The following is a 21,818-nucleotide window of genomic DNA, read 5'->3' as shown; positions in this document are numbered from 1 at the left end:
GAGAAAGGGAGAGGCAGGCGGACGGAGCGATAAATAGAGAGACGAAGGGAGATGATAATAATGAGAAAGGGAAGGTGGGATGTGAAGGGTTGCTAAAGACCAGTCGGTGATCCTGACTGAAGTAGTTGGCCCCATCTCTTTATGTGGCCCTTTAGAGCCAAAAACCTGTGGGCACTCTGTCCTGCCCTCAGCCTGGCGTAAAACCACACCGTCAAGTCTCAGCAGCACCCTGCTACCACACACGGGGAGTTTTTAGAGACATCGTTTGGAAAGAAGCATTTTCTGAGTAGCCTGGTATTACCAGACGCAACTTCACAGCGCGAATGCGTGGGTCAGGCCGCGCTCAACAGGGAATTGTTACAAGTCGTTGCATCCTACAGAGTGTAGACGAATTTAGAAACGACTGGAGCGACCTTTAACCAATTGATCAACATATGAGTCAAAACTCTGTCACCGCAGCGTCTACATTTGGAAAAAAAAAACACTTGCCTTCAAGTTAACCTCCACCCCCCACCCCCACCGGCCGCTGACTGGTCCGCCCGTCGGAGTGGCTGTGAAAACGTTAATGCGAACAGGGTTTCCAGACTAGAATCACAGCGAAGAAAACAAAAGCTCTGAGCAGCAGTCCGGCTGAGTTCACGTCCTCGTGCTACTCTGTGACTCTAACCATGTTACTTTTCTACAGCATAATAATAGAATCTAATGCAACTGGCCACGTTCAATGATGTCCTGTTATTTGATTACATCCTAGAAAAAAAAAGCTCAACATATTATGCACGAGAAGATTCAATCATAAATCATAGTTAGTCTCGGTTGGACACAAATACACAACAAAAACTGTTTTCTTTTGTCAACCTACACAAAACTCAACTCTCAAAACAATGTTGTTTTCAGAGGTACCTGGCTAGCTTCTGTATTATCTATACCGTTTCTTGTTTGCTAGCTGTTTATTTATTGATTGATTTTGCCTGAAATGAACTTCAGTATGCCGAGATGGGAGGGGGGAGTTCAGTATGGGGCCTTGTCAGTATTGATCAATCACCATGGTGCCTCTTCAGTGTTTCGCTTGAATTTAACCCAAAATCTGAGGACATTGAATTTGATTTTCCAAAGCTTAGAAACTCTGTTTGTGGATAATATGTTGGGCAAATTGATTTTAAATTTAAACTTCTTCAAGTAAAGACAAAACTTGTCGTTTTATTCCTACTGTAATGTATAAGCGATTGTGGTTTGAACAGAGCTGTCACAACGTGCCGTGATGTATGAAGTGAGAATTGTAGGGCTGAATTCATCCTCTGTGCAGGTCAAGGATTTGATGATGTCCTAACATAGACAGACTGCCCCTGCAGTTTGTAAGCAAAATAATGACCTGCTACATAATAAGCAAATGTTTAATGTAAGTCCTGGATAGGTTCGTATCAGGTACTCTAAATTTATTCATAGCATTTCTTCAGCATCTCAAGCAAGGTCATAATTTCCGTCCGCGGTGATGTACTTCCACTGCAGACATTTCCCTCTGACCAATTATCAGGCCACTTTGAAGGAAAGCACACTGCTTTTAAACAGAAGGAAAATTAGCAGTTGGCCATAATTGATGCCGGTCCCTAACACACGCTGATAATGGATTTCTTTGTATCCTATCTTGCTTCCAACCACACAATGACAGTTGAATTGTGTCTCTGGCTGTGAAAGGATCCCAAGTAGGTGCAAGACTAACATCCTCCTCAGTCACCTTGTGATTCTTCCTTTTCCCTGCAATTCAGTGGGGCTCAAACTTCGACGCACTGCCAGCAAAAACCCTCCACTTCTTGTGTCAGAAACTTTTCCGCAATCACACTGATTGAAGTTACTTTATCCCCGGCCCCGCAATGAATCCAATTCGCTTTCCACTATTCTGTAATTCACAAGAGGCCGTGCTAAATTGCTTATTATTCGGGCCACTTTGACATGACCGCAATCGCTGCATATGCACACACACATATGCACGTACAGGCACACACATTTACGTTTGCACACAGCTGCATGCGCCTACACACACACACACACACACACACACACACACACACACACACACACACACACACACACACACACACACACACACACACACTGAAATAAACGCACAAACACAAGCATACACTCTTCTATCTACACTTCTAATCTGCTAGTAATGAGGTCAGTGCTCTCATTAGAGCTGAGAGAAAAGAGGGAGGATATGGAAGAGAGAAGAAAGAGGGATGAGAGGAGGGGAGGGCAACAAAGAAAATCCCATGTCATGTTTTCCCAGCGGAGGTCAGGGTGTGTGTGTGTCTGTGTGTGTGCCTGCATGGGCGTGCGAGTGAGTAGCTGATCATCTCAACTACAAGAGACATTTCATTATGTACTTCATATATAATTCCGTATGTTCTCCATGTGATCTGTATCCAGATATGATACAGAACATGTGCTGTTAGTAGGCTACGTTTTGAGTGAGCATGTCCACGCATGCTCAGTATTTGTATGTATTTATGTCGTGTGTTGTTTTTTTTCCTGTGTGTGTGTGTGTGTGTGTGTGTGTGTGTGTGTGTGTGTGTGTGTGTGTGTGTGTGTGTGTGTGTGTGTGTGTGTGTGTGTGTGTGTGTGTGTGTGCGCGCGCGCGCGCGCGTTGGCTGACCGGGTCCAGGACAGGTGTGATGAGCAGGTGTTTTCCCCAGAGGAACTGGCGGTCCACTGTCCAGGTGGCACTATCAGAGTAGAACCTTGGGGGTCACAAGGAAGAGTATAGAATCAGTTGGATGTCGTAGTCATGATGTTCTGGCAAACAAGAACATATTTTATGCCCAACAGCCTTTTTCACTTCTTTAAAACTTGTTTAACAACAGCAAAACTAATAATACCAACCTGCACACCATGCACATATAATTTGCCTGCTTATTAATCATTGTATTAGTAGCTATAGCAGTGTGATATAATCATGCAGTGTTAGTTCAGGCAGCACACAGAAGTCGTGCTTGCGTTGGCTGATCGGTTTTTGCAATATGTTGTAGAATGTTTGGCTCGTTCAAACTTAAACTTAAAAGCAACAATTTAAGTACTAGACTATATGAATGCCGTTTTATTGATCACTGGAGAACATTTAACTCAGACTGAATGCCCCTTTTATAATAACATCTATAACTAAACTCCTGCCAATTCTTAATTTGGTTTGCAAGGACAGGAGAGGCACTATCAGGATTCCTGTTAGTATCTCGCGTCATGAGTTGTACTTCTTAGATGAGATGGGTTTTGCTGGGATTCCCGGAGAATTGCAACATGTTGCTGCTTCACATTTAGTTCTTTAGTTAGTTACTGTATAACATCTCCGATGAATTGGAACAGTGCCATTATTCTACATCTTTATCTAAGGGTAGCCAGCATGTTGTCTTGGTCCAATTCAGAATAGAAAAGCTTAGTATTTAGGGGAAATTGCAACATCCTTGTTGCATTCATTCAGGATGGTGGATCACGGTGGTTTAGTTGTTTCAAGGCTTGTAATGCACTCCTTGCTAATACTTCTTAAGCACGGAGCAATACTTTTTATTTAGGGGATTAGCTCTCTCAGCAGAATTATCATTGCTGATTGGATTCTTCGAGAGCTCCTTCAGAACCTTTGCCGCTGAATCAAACTGTATACCGTTTTCTATAAATGGACGATTCTCTTGACGCAAGTGTCTCAGTGATATGAAGCATAGTATCAGTTAAGGGAGAGCGCTGGAGCTGTGCTTGTATTTGCTGATTCACATTAGATGTTTGGGGTACAATAATTTGCTCAGTCACAGCTGTGGTCATATTTTTGCTGGTGCACAGTGCAGGCTTAATAACTTCTGAAGTTATTAGTTTTACTCTCATGATCATACGAATGCCATATTATGCCTCCATGCCACCTTCCTCCTGCGTGGGGTATTTTTTTTTTAATTGTTGATTTAACTAATATTCATGTGTTTATTGACGAAGGATAAACTCTCAGAAGAATATTTTTTGCTGCTCAGATTCTGAGAAGGATCCCTCTAACAGCAGAGCATTTTCCGACTAAGCTAACTGCATAGAGAGTAAAAGTAAAACCATAACTTCCCGTTCTGTTCCAGCAGTAAGAAAGTTTTAATCAAAATCCCTCTGATGCGTAACTACCCTAATAACTGAAAATCAAGCCTTGGAACAGAGATTTTCTGGACAGTTTATCACGTGTCTCAGTGCATGTGTCTTTGTGATTCAGTAAATATTTTGATGGCGGAAACGAGTGCTTGAACGTGTTAGTTCAGACGGGTTTGTAATTACAGCAGGATATAGAACTGTACAAGTTTTTGGACAGCAGACAAAAACAAGTTTAGAAGAGAATGTTGGAGAGTAGATATGAACAAAACCACATCGCAGCAATGTAAGTGGCCGTGCTTTTATTAATAAGAGCTTTGTTTTTTAATTTGTTTGCTTACAGTAATGCTCGTTTAGCCATGTTGAAATCATGAAGTTCCAATTTCCTATAACACGTGTTATACTATAGAAAGTAGTATGGCCAATATAGAAAATAAACTCCTGAAATGTGCAGTACAGCTTTTACAAAGACAGATCAAAGAAAAGCTAAACGAGAGATTGCATTGAGTTAGAGAAGCTAAACGAATAGAGGCTCGCTCAGACTTACTCGTGCATGACAGGACGTACAACAGTCTCCCCTGTGGTGTGGGCCTTGTAGAAGAGTGTGTAGAGGTAAGGCAGAAGTGTGTAACGTATTATCAGGTAACGTTTAGAGCTCTCCACCACCGCTGAGTTCTGGCCATATGCAGCTGGATCCTGAGGCTGGAGACACAAAGATGGAGTTGGGGATGAAGAACGAGACTGAATGGGAATAAAGATTTGTCTTTTATCTACTTGGGAAAAAAAGAGAAAGACATGGAAGGAGGAATGAGAGAAGCTGTTTGAATGTGGGAAAGAAAAAAAATCAGAGAAAAATGAGGGAAATTGAGTGACGGGAATTGTGTGGAGAGGAGCGATGATGATGTGGGAAAAAAGGAGGAAGGAAAAACAAGGAACTACTTTCTTTAACATCCGCTTTTCTTTTTTTTTTTGGATGAACTGTCCATCCACCTCACTCACAATAAATAACATAGAAATTAACATAGGATTAATCTAAATTTAGAGCTTGTGTTTGAGGTAGAAATGAAGAAAAAAGTGAGAAAAAGAAAAAAAAGAGCTATGATTTAATTTCTATGATAGTATCGAGTGAGAGGGTGATTAGCTGCTAACAGGCCGGGCTCCTCTCATCTGGCTAATCATGTATGCCCTCAGCACCTCTGAGAGTCTGATGAGAACTGTGTGTGTGTGTGTGTGTGTGTGTGTGTGTGTGTGTGTGTGTGTGTGTGTGTGTGTGTGTGTGTGTGTGTGTGTGTGTGTGTGTGTGTGTGTGTGTGTGTGTGTGTGTGTGTGTGTGTGTGTGTGTGTGTGTGGACTGGCCTGGCTTGGCTTGGCCTGTACGGGCATGTGATGAGTGCCATGATTAGGGCAAAGCAAAGGTCACACGTTAGCTGTCTCATTTAGAGGAAATCGTACATCAAATTTATCATCATCATGTCTCTTGTCCTCCAGCAAATACTACCCCCCACCCCTCCAAACACACACCCACCCTCTCTTCCCAGCCCTACTTCTACGCTGCTATTTTTGCAGCAATGATGATGAGCATGGAAATGTCAAATGAAGAATGTTGTGAGAGCATCAATTTTCTCGCTATGCGATGCTGTAGACTGACTTTTCACCCAAGGTATTTGTGTTCATCTACAGAAATAGCTCAACGGCAATATAAACACTCAGCAGGTGCTTTGTCTGTGTCTCTCAGTGACACGAAGCCACCGATCTGACATGTGACATTTCAATTTCTCGTGTGCTGGTTGACGATAAACACAAATATCACTTTATCTTTGTTATAATCCAAATTATTATTAATAAACCTGTTTGGTTGTCATTGTAAGTCTGGTCAGCTTTGGTCTCAAATACCGAACCTAAGTGATGTTCTCTAAACCCCTCCCCTGAAGAGTGATTGTCCAGTCATAGCTTAGCAACTGTAACTCGGCACAGCCAGGCTGTTTGGATCACTGCATTATGTAGCTGCACTCACTGTTTCCTATCCCCAAGTCCCTTTCTGAAAAATGGTTGTCTTATGGTTAGGCTAAAAAGGATACTTGTATCTACACCCACACCTACACCTACATTGATATTCTACAAAATAGAGCCTGTGTATCCACCATATGGCTCGTCATATTGTAATTACTTAACATAAATTAGCATTAACTTTATGTTATACTAAAGTGTAAACTCTCCTTCTCGCCGAGTATCGGTGTGCCATGGAGCTCTTGAGCTACGTTTTGCTTCAGGCTCTTGTTACCCATAGCAGCCAATATGATTTTCAACAGTTTACATTCCCAGTGTTAAACCCCAAATTCAAAAGGTCCCACTGCTGCCATTTCATAACCCAGTGCCGGTGTGATGACAATCACCATAGATATGGAGAGAAGTTTATGTTTTTAACCGCTTGGAGTTTATAGCTCCTATACTGGGTTATGAAATGAAGGGTATACCCTGCAGCCCTTTAGACCAAACAGTTGCCGTGTGATACATAAATCTAAAACTGACAGTCTAATATAAGAATTGTAGGACAAAATGCCTTTACAGTACCTTGTAGCCCTGGGCGTTGTGGTTCCGACTGAAGGGATAGAAAGCCCCCACCTGCATCCAGCGACGACATAACTCTTCACTGCAGTCGTCAAAGAATCCACAGATGTCAGCGCCGATCTGAAACACAAGAGGGCCCGACAGGTTGACATTTAGTCAGACTGGAACAGAAACACAAAGCTGGATTGCTATTTAATAAAAAAAAAAAAAAAAGAACATGGCTGTTGTGGATTCCAGTTGGAGATATAAAAAATGTAATAAAGTATCTCAAGATATTAAAGGTCGAACTAGCAACCTTCAGAAAGTAAAACACCGGCATCTGAAGTCAACAAATCCACAGTAGGAAAAAAAAAAAAAACATTGCTGTGATAACTGGCCACATATTTGTCTTTTAAAATGCCTCTCGATGTCGGTTCAATTCAGTCAAGATTTACAGGCAGACAGTAGATGTAGGCAGAAATCTTTATTTACATTAATTGCACAATGGAGTCCAAGAAAGAGACTTCAGTCAAAGGCCAGTCCACATAGACTGCTTGCTTTCTATTGTTTACCCCTGGACACATTTTACAACAGACTCAATGGGAGGGAATCAATCCAAATCCCATTTCTCCGGCTTTCTCTCTCCTTCTCTCTGTCTTTGTGTAAGCGTGTGTGTGTGTGTGTGTGTTTTCTAAGGAATCTGAAATCTCCTTTACACAGTCCCACCAGGAGTAGTTGGCATCTATAGGACCACCCGATGTGCACAGCTGGAGGACTGTGTGGATGTGTGCGAGTGTGTTTGCGTTCGACTCCCCTTGTTTTCGTACTGCTGTTTGCACTCTGTACTGTGTACTTGCATGCGTGTATCCCTGGTGCCCAGAGTGCACCTGGGTAGGGACTACCAGTGTGTTTTCTCCAGTCTGTTTTTCTAACGCGGTTGGTGTTCCCGCAAAGAGAACCGTTGTTCTCCCAGAGATTTTAATGGATCTCATTCCAAACACACTTTTTCTTGCCTGCCCCTCTGTCTTAATTCTTATGTCTCAACATAGATCTCAATTAGCAGTTGAATCCTCTTTAAAAAGACAAAAACGAGAACCATCTGAAAGCCAGAACCGGCACGCAGAATTAGAGCTAAGACTGGCTCAAGCCACAGCTTTCTCAGATTTGTTACAAGAGCTTCTTGTATGATACAAATGTTCTACGTACCTGATGGCTTTTCTCTCTCTGAAATATCTGAGGGGAATCTGAGTCTGAAATTAAATGTACCTATACCAGTGAAGGGAGCGTGGTATGATTTAGCACACAGTGCAGTTTACTTGACAAGAGGGAAATGAGTCCTAAATTAAAGTGTTAATACAATTAATTAGTGTGAGATATTTAAATCTGTTAAATAAGTGAAAAGTCTTAAATTCTGCCAAGACAGCCAGTTAGAGAATTTTTTTTTTTTTTTTTTTGTGTCACTCACTTACTTTAAGTATGATATGAACATTTGCCCTTCTGGGAAGGTTTGCTACTCACATAGGGAACGCCAAAAAGGCCGAACTCTAGCATGCCAGGGATGGCCCATTTTATGTCGTTCCAGTTGGCAGCATTGTCCCCCAGCCAGTGACCTGAATATTTTCCCACACCTGGAAAGGAGGAGCGGGTCAGGATCAGGGTACGGTTCTCTCCAAACACGCGCTGCAGAGCTCTGTGGGATGACAGCAAGGAGAAAACCAGAAGAGGCAGGGGGTCATTAAGATGAAAAGGACACGGGGACAGGAAGAGCGAGAGCGCTGGGGAGAAACAGATATCCAACACACAGACACAAGAACAAACGCCCGGACGCAGCCAGACGAGTTACACTTTTTCTTCCCTACTGTACATTGTTATTTTGTTTGAGGGAAATCGAAGCAGCATTGATTTCCATGACAATACAAAAGTCCTGATAATGTTTACAAAATGCGACTCCTGCCAATAATACATTTTAATTAGTGGGTAGAGGGATAAAAACAGAGAGGGAGAAAGAAAGGAGACAAAAGAAAGATGAGCTTGCTTTAATACCAAAGAACAGAGAGTCAGCAAGTCCAACTTCAGAGGGCTTATATTGCATGCACACATTTTGTGTACATTCTAGTTTTATTTTCTGTACAATGTGGATACATCTCTGGAAAAATATTGTAGTGTGGCAACTTTGCTGTAGTATATATTTTTGAAAGACACTCGTATTCCTCTGCAGGTATAGTATTAAGGAACACTGATGCTACACTGAGGGGGAAAAGTATCACCTGAAAGGTTACGGTGGCCTTATGCTTTGATCTTTATTGGCATCTGAGGTACATCTGAAAGCTTTATGGCAGTGATGAATCAGGATATGATAACTGCTGAATGTTAAAATATGTGGAACTGCACTGTTAGATAAGTAAAACATAAAAAGGTTAAGAAACCTTTGTAATACAATGAGAAAAAAAAACTGGTAAATTAGAATCTTATCCATGTTTTTGATGATTAAATTGTCTTGCTCAGGCAACATACTTTCCCCTTTTTATACTCAAAATATGATACAGTTTATCTTGGCATCAAGGATTGTGCACTGCTTTTGTTTAGTTTTATGGGGTGTTATTTCCCATCAGCCAAAAGCCCTTTAGTGCAGGTGTGTACTGCTTTCTAATTGACGCAATTTCCCATACCATCACCATTAGCATGTATTCGAATTCTGGCATCCGATACCACTTAAGCCTTGTAAAGAAATGACTGGCTGAGGGCTTGGAGACTTAAGGAATTCCTGTACTAAGATAAATACATCTGCAGTCTTTGTACCTTTGTGACATTTAAGTGGTTTGTGTTTTGTGTACTTACTCATGTGCCAGGCTTCTGAAAATGTATTCATCAGACTATCTTGCTATGTTGATGGTCTATGAAGGACAAATCTGTTGTGCTCTGGTGAACATCATCCGCTGCTCACAAGTCTCTTAGTGCCAGTTTCCATTTCCTTTCAATTTTAGCCACACAAGACATACCTCATTGTTGTATCATTCCTAAGTAAAGTTACAGTAGCAAGGCACAATGCAAGTGCATCATGCATAAAATGGCCGGAATTCCTTAGTAGGACAACTGTTAAGCCAATTCACAGAGCAATTATCAACAATCTTTTTATCTGTTTATTTCCATACCTTGGAATTGATTATTAGGGACAGGCTTTTCAAACAAAAATACTATTTGATAGCTGGAAACTATTTGACTAGTATTTGAAGTCCCAGACATGTACAGACGCACCCACGCAGAAAGAGTGAGAGACTCATTCAGGTGGTAAATTCAGGCTCAATAAATGCCATCAAACTTTGAAAACGTTCGCCTTTGATATAGCTGATGAGAAGCATGCTTTGGCTGCCATTTTTAAGATGGGGGTCGTTGTTTGCTCTGCACATTAAACATCAGACTGGTAGCAATGTCTTCTCCTTCTGTAGTTAAACAGTGGTTGGAAAACAGCTTTTAGGTACATTACTGCCACCGTCTGGCAGTAGTGATGCATTACTACCAGGCATTGATAAACAACAAATTAAAAAAGACAAAACAATAGTCGCATAAACTATGCAATATTTAAAAACAAATTTATGGCTTTTTGAAAATCATAAACCGTCTTTAGATTATATCACTGATGTACGGAAACTTGCGATGCTCATATTTCATAGATTTGTTGAGGTAACTGTTTCAGCACCAGACCCAGATGAAAAATTCAGTCAGGCGCCCTGGGAGCAGGGTTGATTAAAACATTTCTGCACGCATCACATGGAATCCAACTTGCAGTTGGTCTGCAAGAGTCACAGCCTATGATTTAGTGGAGGGCATAAGTCACTGCACTGCACTGAACTGAAAGATTTCTCTGTTGCACTTTTGCATGTCAGCTCCATAATTCTGTCCCACGGCCATCACTCACTTATTTCTGATTTAACAGCGCTTGATTTCGAAGATTGTGTGTGTTACACTGTTTTCCCGCTGCACAGTGTACTGCGAGTTTGCCAAGGCCTCATTGCTCTGAAGCGGTGGCAGCAAGTTGGCCTTCATAGCGCGAGCTGGCCAAACTGCTGCTGTCATTGATTATGGATGCACTCACTTTTCAGTAGCCAGCACCATAGAGTAGCCATAGAGACTGTGGACATCATAGTGGTTCCCCCAGGCCTGCTTGGCATCCATACACAGAGTCTTACTGTACATCACCTCATCCAGAACCTCTGGGGGAGAGAAAAAGATAAAGGGAGGTGAAGAGATGGAGCAGGGTGAGAAGTGGTGTGGAATATAGGATGCAGTGAAGGGAGGGAGAGCCATGGAGGAAGGGGACAGAACGAATGGGTTCGACATTGATATATACGGCAATAGGAAGTGGAAACAATGAGGAAATGAGAGAAAGTAGAGTGATTGAGGAAGAGGATGACTAAGGAGAAGTACAATAAAACAGGTGGCAGCAAGGGAGCACGGCTTTTTCCGGTTATGATCATCCTGTCTGGGACTCGGTTGGAATAAAAGACGTGGCAGAAGAGTCATTTTGAAAATTCCTCACTAGGGAACCACTATTTCAGATGACTTCTTCTCTAGACTTTAACTTACTTTATGAGCTATTGTGGTTCATTTATCAACTTGTGCACAACCTTTGGGCTGCAGGCTGCACACCTATGACATCTTCTGTTTCTTTGTATTAGGGTAAACATAGAGTACTTTGTTCTGCTTGTCATAAACTGTCGATTTGTTTTGTTGGAAAGGGCAAACTAACAAAGCATCCATGACACAAGTTCAAGATTCAACCACTTCCCTAAATGAGCACACACACGATGCATATTTAAACTGCATAAGAACAGCAGCTATTCAGTATAATTGCTCAGAACATAGAAATAAATGTGTCTTACTTGGACTGTAGGGAGGGTAGTTGAGGTTGTTATCAGCACAGCCCTTCGTTGAGCCTTTCTTGAAATTAGCCACCTCATTCATGTCCTGCAAGTGCATATGAAGACATGTTTAACAAAACACAATTATGAGACTTAACTGATCATTTTAATGGATAATTACAGTGATCTATGGTATGCTACAGTAGTGGTGTGAATACAGGATTCATCTACTGGAGGTTTATTCACATACTGTATAACTATTTTATTTTCAGGATAAGTTTTGGTAAAGTGACCTGGATTGAGCTGAGGTGTTCAGAATAAAGTAAGATGGGAAATTGTGTGTTTTGCAACAAACAGCCTCAGTGATGAGTGATTCAAAACCAAATTTCCAGCTGAGGAATCGTTAACAATATAATGCGAGTTTCTGTCGTTGGGGAGGCTGTTGCTCAGATGGTAGAGTGGGTTGCCCACTAATCAGAAGGTTGGTGGTTCAATCCCCAGTTCCTCCTCCTCCTGTCCACATGCCTAAGTGTCCTTGGGCAAGACACTGAACCCCAAGTTGCCTCCAATGGTGTACCATCGGTGTGTGAATGTATTCCTGATGGCGAGAACCTCGCATGGCAGCTCAGTCTCATTAGTGGGTGAATGGGTGGGTGGAAAAAAAATGTGTAAAAGACCATGAAGGCGACAAAGCGCTATACAAGTGCGGACCATTTACCATCTAATTAGTGAATGTGCGCCTTCATCATATCCATTTCAAACTGACTTACAATCCAGAGGGCATCATGTTTGATCTCATTGTAGAGTCGCTCGTACTCATCAACCCACCAGTCGATACAGTTTTGGCTGGTGTAGTCTGGAAATACAGTCTCCCCTGGCCACACCTGTGAGGGAGAGAACAGAAGATGCTGTTTGTTTACAAGCACTTTTTAATAGTTTTCGAACAAAACTCTGGGAACAATTTTTTGGCATCACTCGGTTTCAGGACAACAAAAAATGTTTTAATCCCTTAAAGGGTGCGGAAATTTCAATCACCCTTGGTCATAAAAATAGATAAGTAAAGTCTGAAAAATAGGAGCACAAGCAACCCACTTTTTTTTGGAACAAATGTAACATGTCGTCCAAATACACGACAGGTATGATTATAGATATGACCAGGATGTGAAGTGGTAAGGTTAGCTCAAGCCTACAGACACTTACCGGTAGTTAAAAGATACAACGCTCACGGGTCCACTTACAGCATTGCCCAAAATCAATGTACAGTAAACACATAACATTCCCAGCAACTGCTTCACAATAAAAGCCTCCTGCTGTTTCTCTGATGAAAACTGTTTGGCTGGATTGCTGTCGCAAAATTTCTGTTGCTGACTGAGTGATCAAAGGTAGACCATTTGTCAGCCAAATACCAGGTGATTGGCTGATAAGTTCACCATTGGTCAGCAAAATGCCGTAACGTCCTGTTTCAATTTAAAACCCATTTTTTCAAATTAAAAATCTTCCCTTCATGGCCCAGACATATACTTGGTTTTGACGTAATCTTGTATTATGTCACAGCGCCCTAAAGGAGTGCCATTTGTTTTTTTTCATTTGCGAACATGTGCTCCTTGCAAAAAAAAACAAAAAACAAAAAAAAGAACCGAAGAGAGATGACGTGAGGGAGGGGGTGGGATTGATGAGGAGGGGATGGTAAAGGAAAAAGGGGATAAAGAGACGGACGAGTTGAGGAAGAGAATACAGGAGAGGAGAGGAGAGGAGAGGAGAGGAGAGGAGAGGAGAGGAGAGGAGAGGAGAGGAGAGGAGAGGAGAGGAGAGGAGGAGAGGAGAGGAGAGGAGAGGAGAGGAGAGGAGAGGAGGAGGGAGAGGAGAGGAGAGGAGAGGAGAGGAGAGGAGAAATCGATAATGCAATAGAAACCTCTAGACGTGACTGTGTTAGAAGTCGTCCTTAATGACATGTATTGAGAAAAATGATTAATCCACAGAGAAAGGCAGATATTGTGTGTGTGTGTGTGTGTGTGTATTTCTGATGTTTGAATCCTTCTGTACAGCACACTAGATATTAAATCTCAAGGTTGCGCCACTCCAGCTATCTTTTACATTTACTTCCACTGGAAATAAGTTTACAACCCAGTTTGTGGCAAAGACATGAATCATGCTTACATACGCTCACATGCACACACAAACACACATCTACACACGCGCACACACACTGGCAGATTTATAGGCGGCTGTTTTTGGCAGGCGGTCAGAACTCCAAGGTCAGAGCTTGTTGATAGTCCCCCGCCGATGCCGTCTCTCTTTTTTTGAGTCAGTCCTTCCTTCGACACCAGATTTTGTCATCTCCAGTTGTGTACTAATACTGACAACAGGCGGAACACTCAACGAATCCGCTGGCATTTGTGGCTGCATATCTCACTCTATATTTGTCTGTTTCTGTGCTCTTTTGTCTGTCAGTGTGCCTATCTGTGTCATTACGCGTCTGTCTCCCTTCTCTTCTACCTGCTGTCTCTCTCTGTCCCTCTGCCTGCCTCCTCTCTAAAGTGTCTGTCTACCCTCCATTTCGTCTGTCCCTTTGTTGTGTGTACCTGATAATCTGTCTTTTTGTCTCTTGTCTCTCACTATGGCTGGCTTCCTGTGTACGTCCCTGTCACAGTGCCACTCAGTAAGACAGCCAGTCTGTCTCCCTGTGCATTTTCCTCTAATCTATTATTTGTGTGTCTGTCTGCGTACACCTGCCTTTCTCTCTCTGTCCATGTATGTGTCTGTCATCCCTAACTATAAACGCACATAGACTCCCCTTTTCTCTCCCTGCTGTTTTATTTACTACCATCAATTTTTACCTCTGTGGTCTGAACAGAAATATTCATCTGTGTGACTGAGGTTTTGCTGCGATTTTTCGAGCACACCCGGGAACGCTTTTATCTTTATCTTGGCGAGCAATTACCTGTCTTAAAAGCAGAATAAATACCAACCTGTCGCTGCATCTCCTTTATTACTGACACAGCAACAGCAAAGGTCGTTTGGCAAAGACCCCACTGTTTTTATAACCAGGACACACACATTCATATGTAAATATAGGAGAATCAATTATATTCACACACATGCTTGCACACAACAACAACCAAGAATATCTTCTCATTTAGAGAAATGGATACACAGCTGAACACACAAGTGCCCCCCCCCCACCACCCACGTCTCACTCTCTCACAACACACACACACACACACACACACACACACACACACACACACACACACACACACACACACACACACACACACACACTTGCACACGTGCACACTTAATACGTGATGTGGTCATGCAGAACATTTTAAGATTAAAGACTAATGCAGAATCAATGCATATGTTTGACCTGTTATAAACAGCATAAAAAAGCGATTATCAGAGGGATTGGGCCTAATCGTGTGTGTAATCAAAAGCAACACTATAAAAGCATGGGAGCGACATACTTTTACCCCCCACCGCCACCCTCTCTGCAGGGGAGAGCTTTTTAAACATGTGCTCTGTGGGGAAAAGGATCAAAAATAACATGCCGGAGGCTTGAACTTCCATTTGGGATTATTAGTCGGCTTGATGGAGAATATGAAAAACCAGTCACACTTGCATAGACATAGCAAATGAATATTAATGATTATGTTGCATGACTATTGTTGTATGTTTTGCAAAAACTCAAACACCAAATGGCCAAACATGTAAAGGACCTTCAGCACTGTTTGATTTATTTGGGTAAGAAGCTGCTAATTCGGATTTTCAGTCTCATGTCCTTGGACTCGTGATGAGCAAAACTGTGACCTCTTACCTCAATAACAATGTTGTTCGATAATGGTATCGCATATTGCGTCATTATTGTTTATGAGGTAAAAGAGGCATCACTGCCGTAACCAAATTAGAGTAGACTGTTTCTCTAGTTCCAACAGAGTGAAGAGTTATTTCAAGTAAAACCATCAGCCATCACAATCCCTTGATTAAATGTGCAGTCACATTATATCAATATATTAAGCAGATTAACCTTTAATTCTGTGTAAAGACCTTCAATATTTGGAGCTAGTAGATTTTGGGTAACAAAGTGTACCAACATTTTTTTAGACTGCTGTTATTTCATCATGTTAATGCATATTTAATGGATATTTGATATCTCCATCTGATATCTATATATGTATTGTCACTATAGCTATGAATCATTGTGTGCACTAAACAGGCCTGTGGAAATAAATTAAATTCTATCTCATTTTCAGTTTGTGAAGATTCATTTAAATACCTCTCAAAACCGTCTGTTTTCAACCTGCGGATTTCAACTGGGTATTTTCAGTTTTTGTTTTTTATGTTTTTTTAATAACTTTCACAAGATGAACGGTAAGCATGAATAAGATCACTACGACATTTAAAAGCATTCAGATTGAATAACCTAATTGATGGATGAAATGCTAAAGTTTCACCCTTAAAAGCTTCAAAATAATTAATTGACAAGGATGTGCAAATCAAGCACAGTGCATTGCTGTCCTTTTTGTGGATCCCAAGCACATTTCAAGTTTCAAAATTATTTGGTAATTGTCTAGTTAAGCTCCCTGTGTGGTCTTTATGGCTTATACCTTTTCTTTACAGTGTATGAATGCGAGATAAGCTATAATGTATGACACTCCTTTGACACACGCGTTCGACCTGTTCTTCACAATGAGTAGACTCAACCTTTCTCACTTACTCACAGCCTCCTCTTTTGCTATAAAATGCAGCTCACCTCTCCTAACAGAGGAGTTTTCCCATCTGATTCAGTGACCCAAGCGTTCTTCTGAGTCCCGCGGTCATAGGCCTCGTATGGAGCATTCCCAACCCTCTTACTGGTGGCTATCGCAGGATCCTGGAGACAAAGGAGTACAATAGTAAGAATATTAAGGGACAGAACACTGTTTCAAATTCACTTTTAGCAAAGAACAGCCTTTTGTTATATTGGCTGCAAAATGCATTGCATCGCTGCCACCATAATAGAAGTTTACAGAGAATTGTTGAAGTGGTTTACACGGTTTCTTTGGTGTAGCTGACTCAGAAAACACAACAGTATTTGGGTTCATGTTTAAATGAAATTTGATGCGACAACGTTCTGACGTCTGTCAGGAGTGATACAAAAATAAAAATGCTCTTTATTGGAATCCACCCAGTCTTTACTTCAATATTATAGTAAACTCCTGCAGTTTAAAAATACTCTTTTGTCAGGCATCTTTATAGCTAATGTTTACATCCAACTCACATCTCGCATCAACATGTGGCTAATAGTTCATGACTTCTTCCAAACCCTGAATCACATGGTAAATTGACAGCATTTTTATAGCTGCATTGGGATGTTTAAAGTTTATTCGATTTAATTATGTATCTTACCAGGATGAGGATGTATTTCTGTCCTTTCTCACTGAGGTATTCAGCAAACTGAGGCAACTCTTTGAAGTTCACTTTGTCATAGGTGAAATCTTTCTTATCTTCCATGTAGTCTATGTCGGTGTATTGGATGTCCTGCATGGGGAGAAGAAAAATGCCTGTTGTATTGAAGTTTTGCAGTCCAGGAAGAACATTTAAAAATGTCTAAATCGTCCCACAAAATATCAGTCTCCTTGTCTTCTTTTGAGAAGTTGTGTGAATAACTTGATGAGTTTACTTCAATTAGGTTAGATGTCATTAGATATTCAAAGCTTAATTGGAAATGCTAAAATGCTGGCATGGCTTCCATCTATTAAAATCCCATGTGCATCTTGCATGAGTGTAATACATTCAAAATGACCCACCTCTTAAATGTACCCACTCATGTTTCCCCTTCTGTGCATAACTTAGACCCATCCACTACAAATTCAGCATCTTCAGAGTGACTTGAATGTATCCTCCTCACACCGTATTCTCATCTCAGCAGAGCTAATAAAAACACTATTAAACGTTTGCACTTTGAGTCTCTGAAAAAAACAAATATTTAAACGGCTAGCTTGTCTGTTGACCTTCCTTTGCGGGACTTTTAGAACCCTGATATGGGTGAAAACAACTTCGTTAATGTGCTGCAAAACCTTGGGAGGACAATGGAAATGTTAACACTTTTTTTCCCCCTTTTTTTTCTTTTGCCAATTTGTGACTTTATGCTTGCTCTCTGTCTGTCCGCTACGTGCCAAAATCTACTTCATATCAATAGAGCAGATGGTTTGGAAGGCTCTGCCAGGTCCTTCGTCTAATGGTAATCAGCTCCAGACATATTAGGGAGAATGTGATAATATCCTCTGTGGTCTATCTAATGGTTATCAAACATGTCCCTCAGTACAGCAGGAGAGAAAGCAGCTGCATCCTAATGTCTTTGGATACGTAATGGGGGTTGGAGATGATCAGGGTGAAATATTGAGATGGGTGGGAAAGTTGTTTGTATTTGATCTAAGGTTAAGATTGAGTTCAAACTCCATCCTTGATTGGTGCAATCACTGCTGAGTTGTAATACAGTTGAAGTGTTTTTTGGGGACATGTAGAGATTAAGATTAGGAGTTTACCTTGGTAATTAAACAACAACAACAACAAGTACATTAAACATCAGTAATCCGCATTGAAGGGAGTTCTTACAGTGATGCAGAGCCGACAAAGATAAGCAAAGGCTCATTCCCAAGTAAATGTCAACCAGAACTGGTATTTATCAAATGTCTCAGAAGGAAAGAGGTGTTGGAGTAGTTTTAACATTCAGATCGGGATGAATGAGATAATGAAAGGAGCTCGGTCGATTGATCTTTGATCAGCGCTAACGTTCGGTGACGCTTGAAAAATAGTGGCTCCCGGACTGAACCTATAGAGCCAAGCAGACTCTCCATTACTTGACAGAAAGCTGGATTAGCCCATCTAAGCTAAAGGCCATCCCTATCACTCTGACTGTCTGTCGGACTCCCGCTTCAACCTTCATATCACGTCTCCACAGATAGTGTAGTGGTTAAGGCTCTTGCCTCTGAAACCACACAGTGGTGCATGAGTGGTTCAAATTTAACAAGGGGTGCACAAGGTGAAGTATGGATTGCCTTCACTTCCCCCCTAAAAGCTATACAGCTGCAGCTAAAGACCCCCCCCCTGCACACACAGACCCAGCAATGCCATTATATTATTTCAGACAGTTGGCCTTTAAAATGCATATTTTGTCTTAAGATAAGGACAATCCTGCAAATGTCTCTGCACCTGTCATCTGAGGTTACGTTCAAAGACCTGCCTCCCAATTTGCATTCCCTGCTTTGCAAAACAAAGTAAATACATGAGTTGGAACGAGTGTCCAATATCAATGAAAACAAGTCCCATGTTTTCAGTTGATCATGATCTCGCGCTCCTCATTCTTTGGGTGCATTTTGTCAGGTAGTTTCTGAGACACAGAGAACTTCCAGCCCCGCCTTACATCTAGTCTGGCAGGAGTTTATTGTGCCCTTTTTATTGTGGTAAGCAATACAACACAAACAAATTCTGATAAGAATGTATAGCCCTGCGATTTACAATATAGAGCTGAGAGATTGAGTGTGAAAGTGTCAAACACGTGAGAACATTGATGCGTCTGAAATTCATGTGGATAATATTGTAATATAACACAGGTAAAAATTTGTAAACAATTCCAAATTTTATCAGTGGGATATGGGGACAAAATAACAAATGTGGGTCGACGCAGCAGTAGCCTTGATAGCAATTTTAGATTGGGTTGAGGAAAACATTGTCAGACATAATGTATATAGACAGCTTGCAAAATAAATAAACCAGCAGCAGAATGAAAAGCAAGCAGAGCGGATCTTACATATGGGATGCCAATGGCGCGGTTCCTCTCCACTGTACTCTTCACCTCACTCAGGTTGCCGTAGTCCCACCGTGAAAGCTGGAAACCCAGCGACCAGTAGGGAGGAATGACAGGCCTGCCAATGAGCTAAACAGCATAATGGACTAATTTAATGCAATGCCTGCACCAAGGGAACTCACCAACCATTTTCATACAACAAGACGTACACAGAAAACCTCCCCCACATATTTTATTGATTTCAAAAAATTACCTCAAGAAACTCCTGCACCACTTGTTCTGGTGTGTCTCCAAAGAGAATGTAGAAGTCGAGAATTCCTCCAATTGTCCTGTAGGTCACAGCCGGGGCGGGCTGCAGAGTCACCTCTGGAAAACAAATATATGGAGGCACTGCAGACTGTGTCCTCATATTATCCTTAACTATAAATCACAACCCTAAAGTGCCTTCTCAAACCATTGGGAACCAGCTGTACATCTATTTTCACACATTTCCTTATAGAATCTTTGGAGGAGTTTTGCTTCACGCAGATGACACAGTATATGTATCATTCAAGACAATCCTTCAAAGAAAAAAAAAGCTTTTATATAAGGAGACTGTAGACATGAGCAAGAGCAACATGTCACTGGGCATTCCCATTGCTTTCAGTCATCTCCTTCACAGATAAAACAGCTATGTAATATTCTCTTTGATTTGTCAGCACAATTCTTTGATTGAGGCAACGGTAGATCCATTTGTGTTCAGAGGATGAGGCATAACTGATGGTTCATGTGCCCTTGAACCATTTTATAATGACTTTCTTTTCCTAATGTGTTGCATATGTGTGTGCATATCATGTGTAAGTATGTGTCATATTGTATGTTCATCTGTCAAAAACATAATTTTTGCATTTGTGCACACCCCCTATAGGATAGCGTCAGTGCTTTTGTGCTCACACATATTTCTGTGTATCCAAAATACCAGAATGTGTTCTTGAGTGTGTGCGTGTGTGTATGTGTATCTTTACCCATAGCATTGCTGTTCATGAGAAAGACTCCGAATGACTTTCCACTCTCATCTTCCAGACAGAGGAAGAAGGGATAGTGTCCATAGAGGTTATGTGTTCCCTGCAGGGATGGTAGAGAGGGATGGAGGGATACAGGGAAGAGGTGAGAGGCACAAGGGAGATGTGGGAGACTTACTGAGACTGAGGGTGTGACTATACTGCTTAATCAGCTTACAAGACATTCAATTATAAGCCCTTTGAGAAGGAGAATACACTTGTAGAGAGTGCATGTAAACATGCCACTTACACACATGCACACTATGCACATACACGCACTTCCAAGGTAGACTTCAGCAGACTTGTTTTTCAGTCAACAGTGGTGTGTGTGTGTGTGTGTGTGTGTGTGTGTGTGTGTGTGTGTGTGTGTGTGTGTGTGTGTGTGTGTGTGTGTGTGTGTGTGTGTGTGTGTGTGTGTGTGTGTTCCCTTCCTACCCCATTTGGGAAAGCATCTCTGGTGAAAATGGGCCAGGTTTTCCAGTAAGTGTCGTGACGATAGTTCCTGTGCACATGCTCTCCCAGGCCATAGATATTATGGGATGGAAGCTTTGCAGACAGCTGCAGGTACTGGTCTGAAAACACCAGTGGAGCCATAGTAGTGTCGAACCTGGATGTTTTTAGAAAAGACAAAAAAGAAAGAAAACAATAACTTATCACCACTGGGAAGTGAGAAGACAGATGTGGGGGAACAAAAAAAAAAAAGGGAGAGCAGATGAGAGAGAGAGAAGAAATGTGAGAGACAAAGAGGCAAGAAAGAAAATGAGAGTGAAATGCAACGAGGGGAAAGAGAGTGGGAGTGGGAACAGGGGTTGAGTTGTCAAAAGAAAAACCAGAGAGAGAAGACAGACCATCCCTTCGAGCTCTAATAAGCCCTCATGGTAGCATTTCTCGAGTCTTCAAAACAAGACATACACTGGTAGTTGAAATACTCGGGCTGCTGGAGCTGGAAACAGCTGTCAAAAAGGTTGTAAATGCAGTGAATATTGTTGCTATTGAATATTCATAGTAACACATGGCTGAAATAACGAGTATTTTCATTAGGTAGTGCATTTAATCACATGACACAGCTCGACTTAACACTGTCAGAGTAGATGGCTCTGTTGTGAATGGCTGCATTGATATTCAGTGAATGAGTGTGTTTACAAGTAGCTTTTATCACCAGAAGAGAACGCCCACATGGAAAGCAGCAAGGTCACAGAGCAGAATAATTATGAATATCATCACTGCATGTGCACACTCTGCATCGGTCAAGTTTAACATTTGATATAGGTGGAGCTAAATAGTAGATACAACAATGATGACTTGGAGCCATTTAATTATATCAAAAGTAAATGTGTAATTCTTGTTATGGCTCTACGTTATGGACTTTTTACTGATAATGTGCTCCTCGTATCGTTATCACAATGTTATTAAAAAAGTCTATAAAATATTAGATGTGATGGTGCTCCTGATAACAATAACAGCTGCCAAAGCAGG

General features: G+C 41.4%; 1 protein-coding gene across 2 annotated transcripts in view; it reads right to left on the bottom strand.

Moving 5' to 3' along the window:
• Positions 1-21,818, bottom strand: part of si (sucrase-isomaltase) — a 68,965-nt gene that overhangs the window by 38,940 nt on the left and 8,207 nt on the right. For both annotated transcript variants that reach the window (XM_069687644.1, XM_069687558.1), the window contains exons 7-19: positions 20,778-20,949; positions 20,307-20,406; positions 19,556-19,668; positions 19,306-19,431; positions 16,902-17,033; positions 16,267-16,386; positions 12,284-12,397; positions 11,535-11,619; positions 10,748-10,865; positions 8,173-8,344; positions 6,679-6,795; positions 4,655-4,809; positions 2,654-2,738 (exon numbers count right to left, since the gene is read on the bottom strand). In XM_069687644.1, coding sequence (XP_069543745.1) covers positions 2,654-2,738; positions 4,655-4,809; positions 6,679-6,795; positions 8,173-8,344; positions 10,748-10,865; positions 11,535-11,619; positions 12,284-12,397; positions 16,267-16,386; positions 16,902-17,033; positions 19,306-19,431; positions 19,556-19,668; positions 20,307-20,406; positions 20,778-20,949 — 1,609 coding nt within the window. The remainder of the gene's footprint in view (positions 1-2,653; positions 2,739-4,654; positions 4,810-6,678; positions 6,796-8,172; positions 8,345-10,747; positions 10,866-11,534; positions 11,620-12,283; positions 12,398-16,266; positions 16,387-16,901; positions 17,034-19,305; positions 19,432-19,555; positions 19,669-20,306; positions 20,407-20,777; positions 20,950-21,818) is intronic.

This window comes from Brachyistius frenatus, unplaced genomic scaffold (assembly GCF_029030835.1).
Source record: "Brachyistius frenatus isolate BFR_SWC_R1_liver_20210118 unplaced genomic scaffold, ASM2903083v1 Contig_1, whole genome shotgun sequence".
NCBI classification, from domain to species: Eukaryota; Metazoa; Chordata; class Actinopteri; family Embiotocidae; genus Brachyistius; species Brachyistius frenatus.
This window is presented reverse-complemented; position numbering and strand designations above follow the sequence as displayed.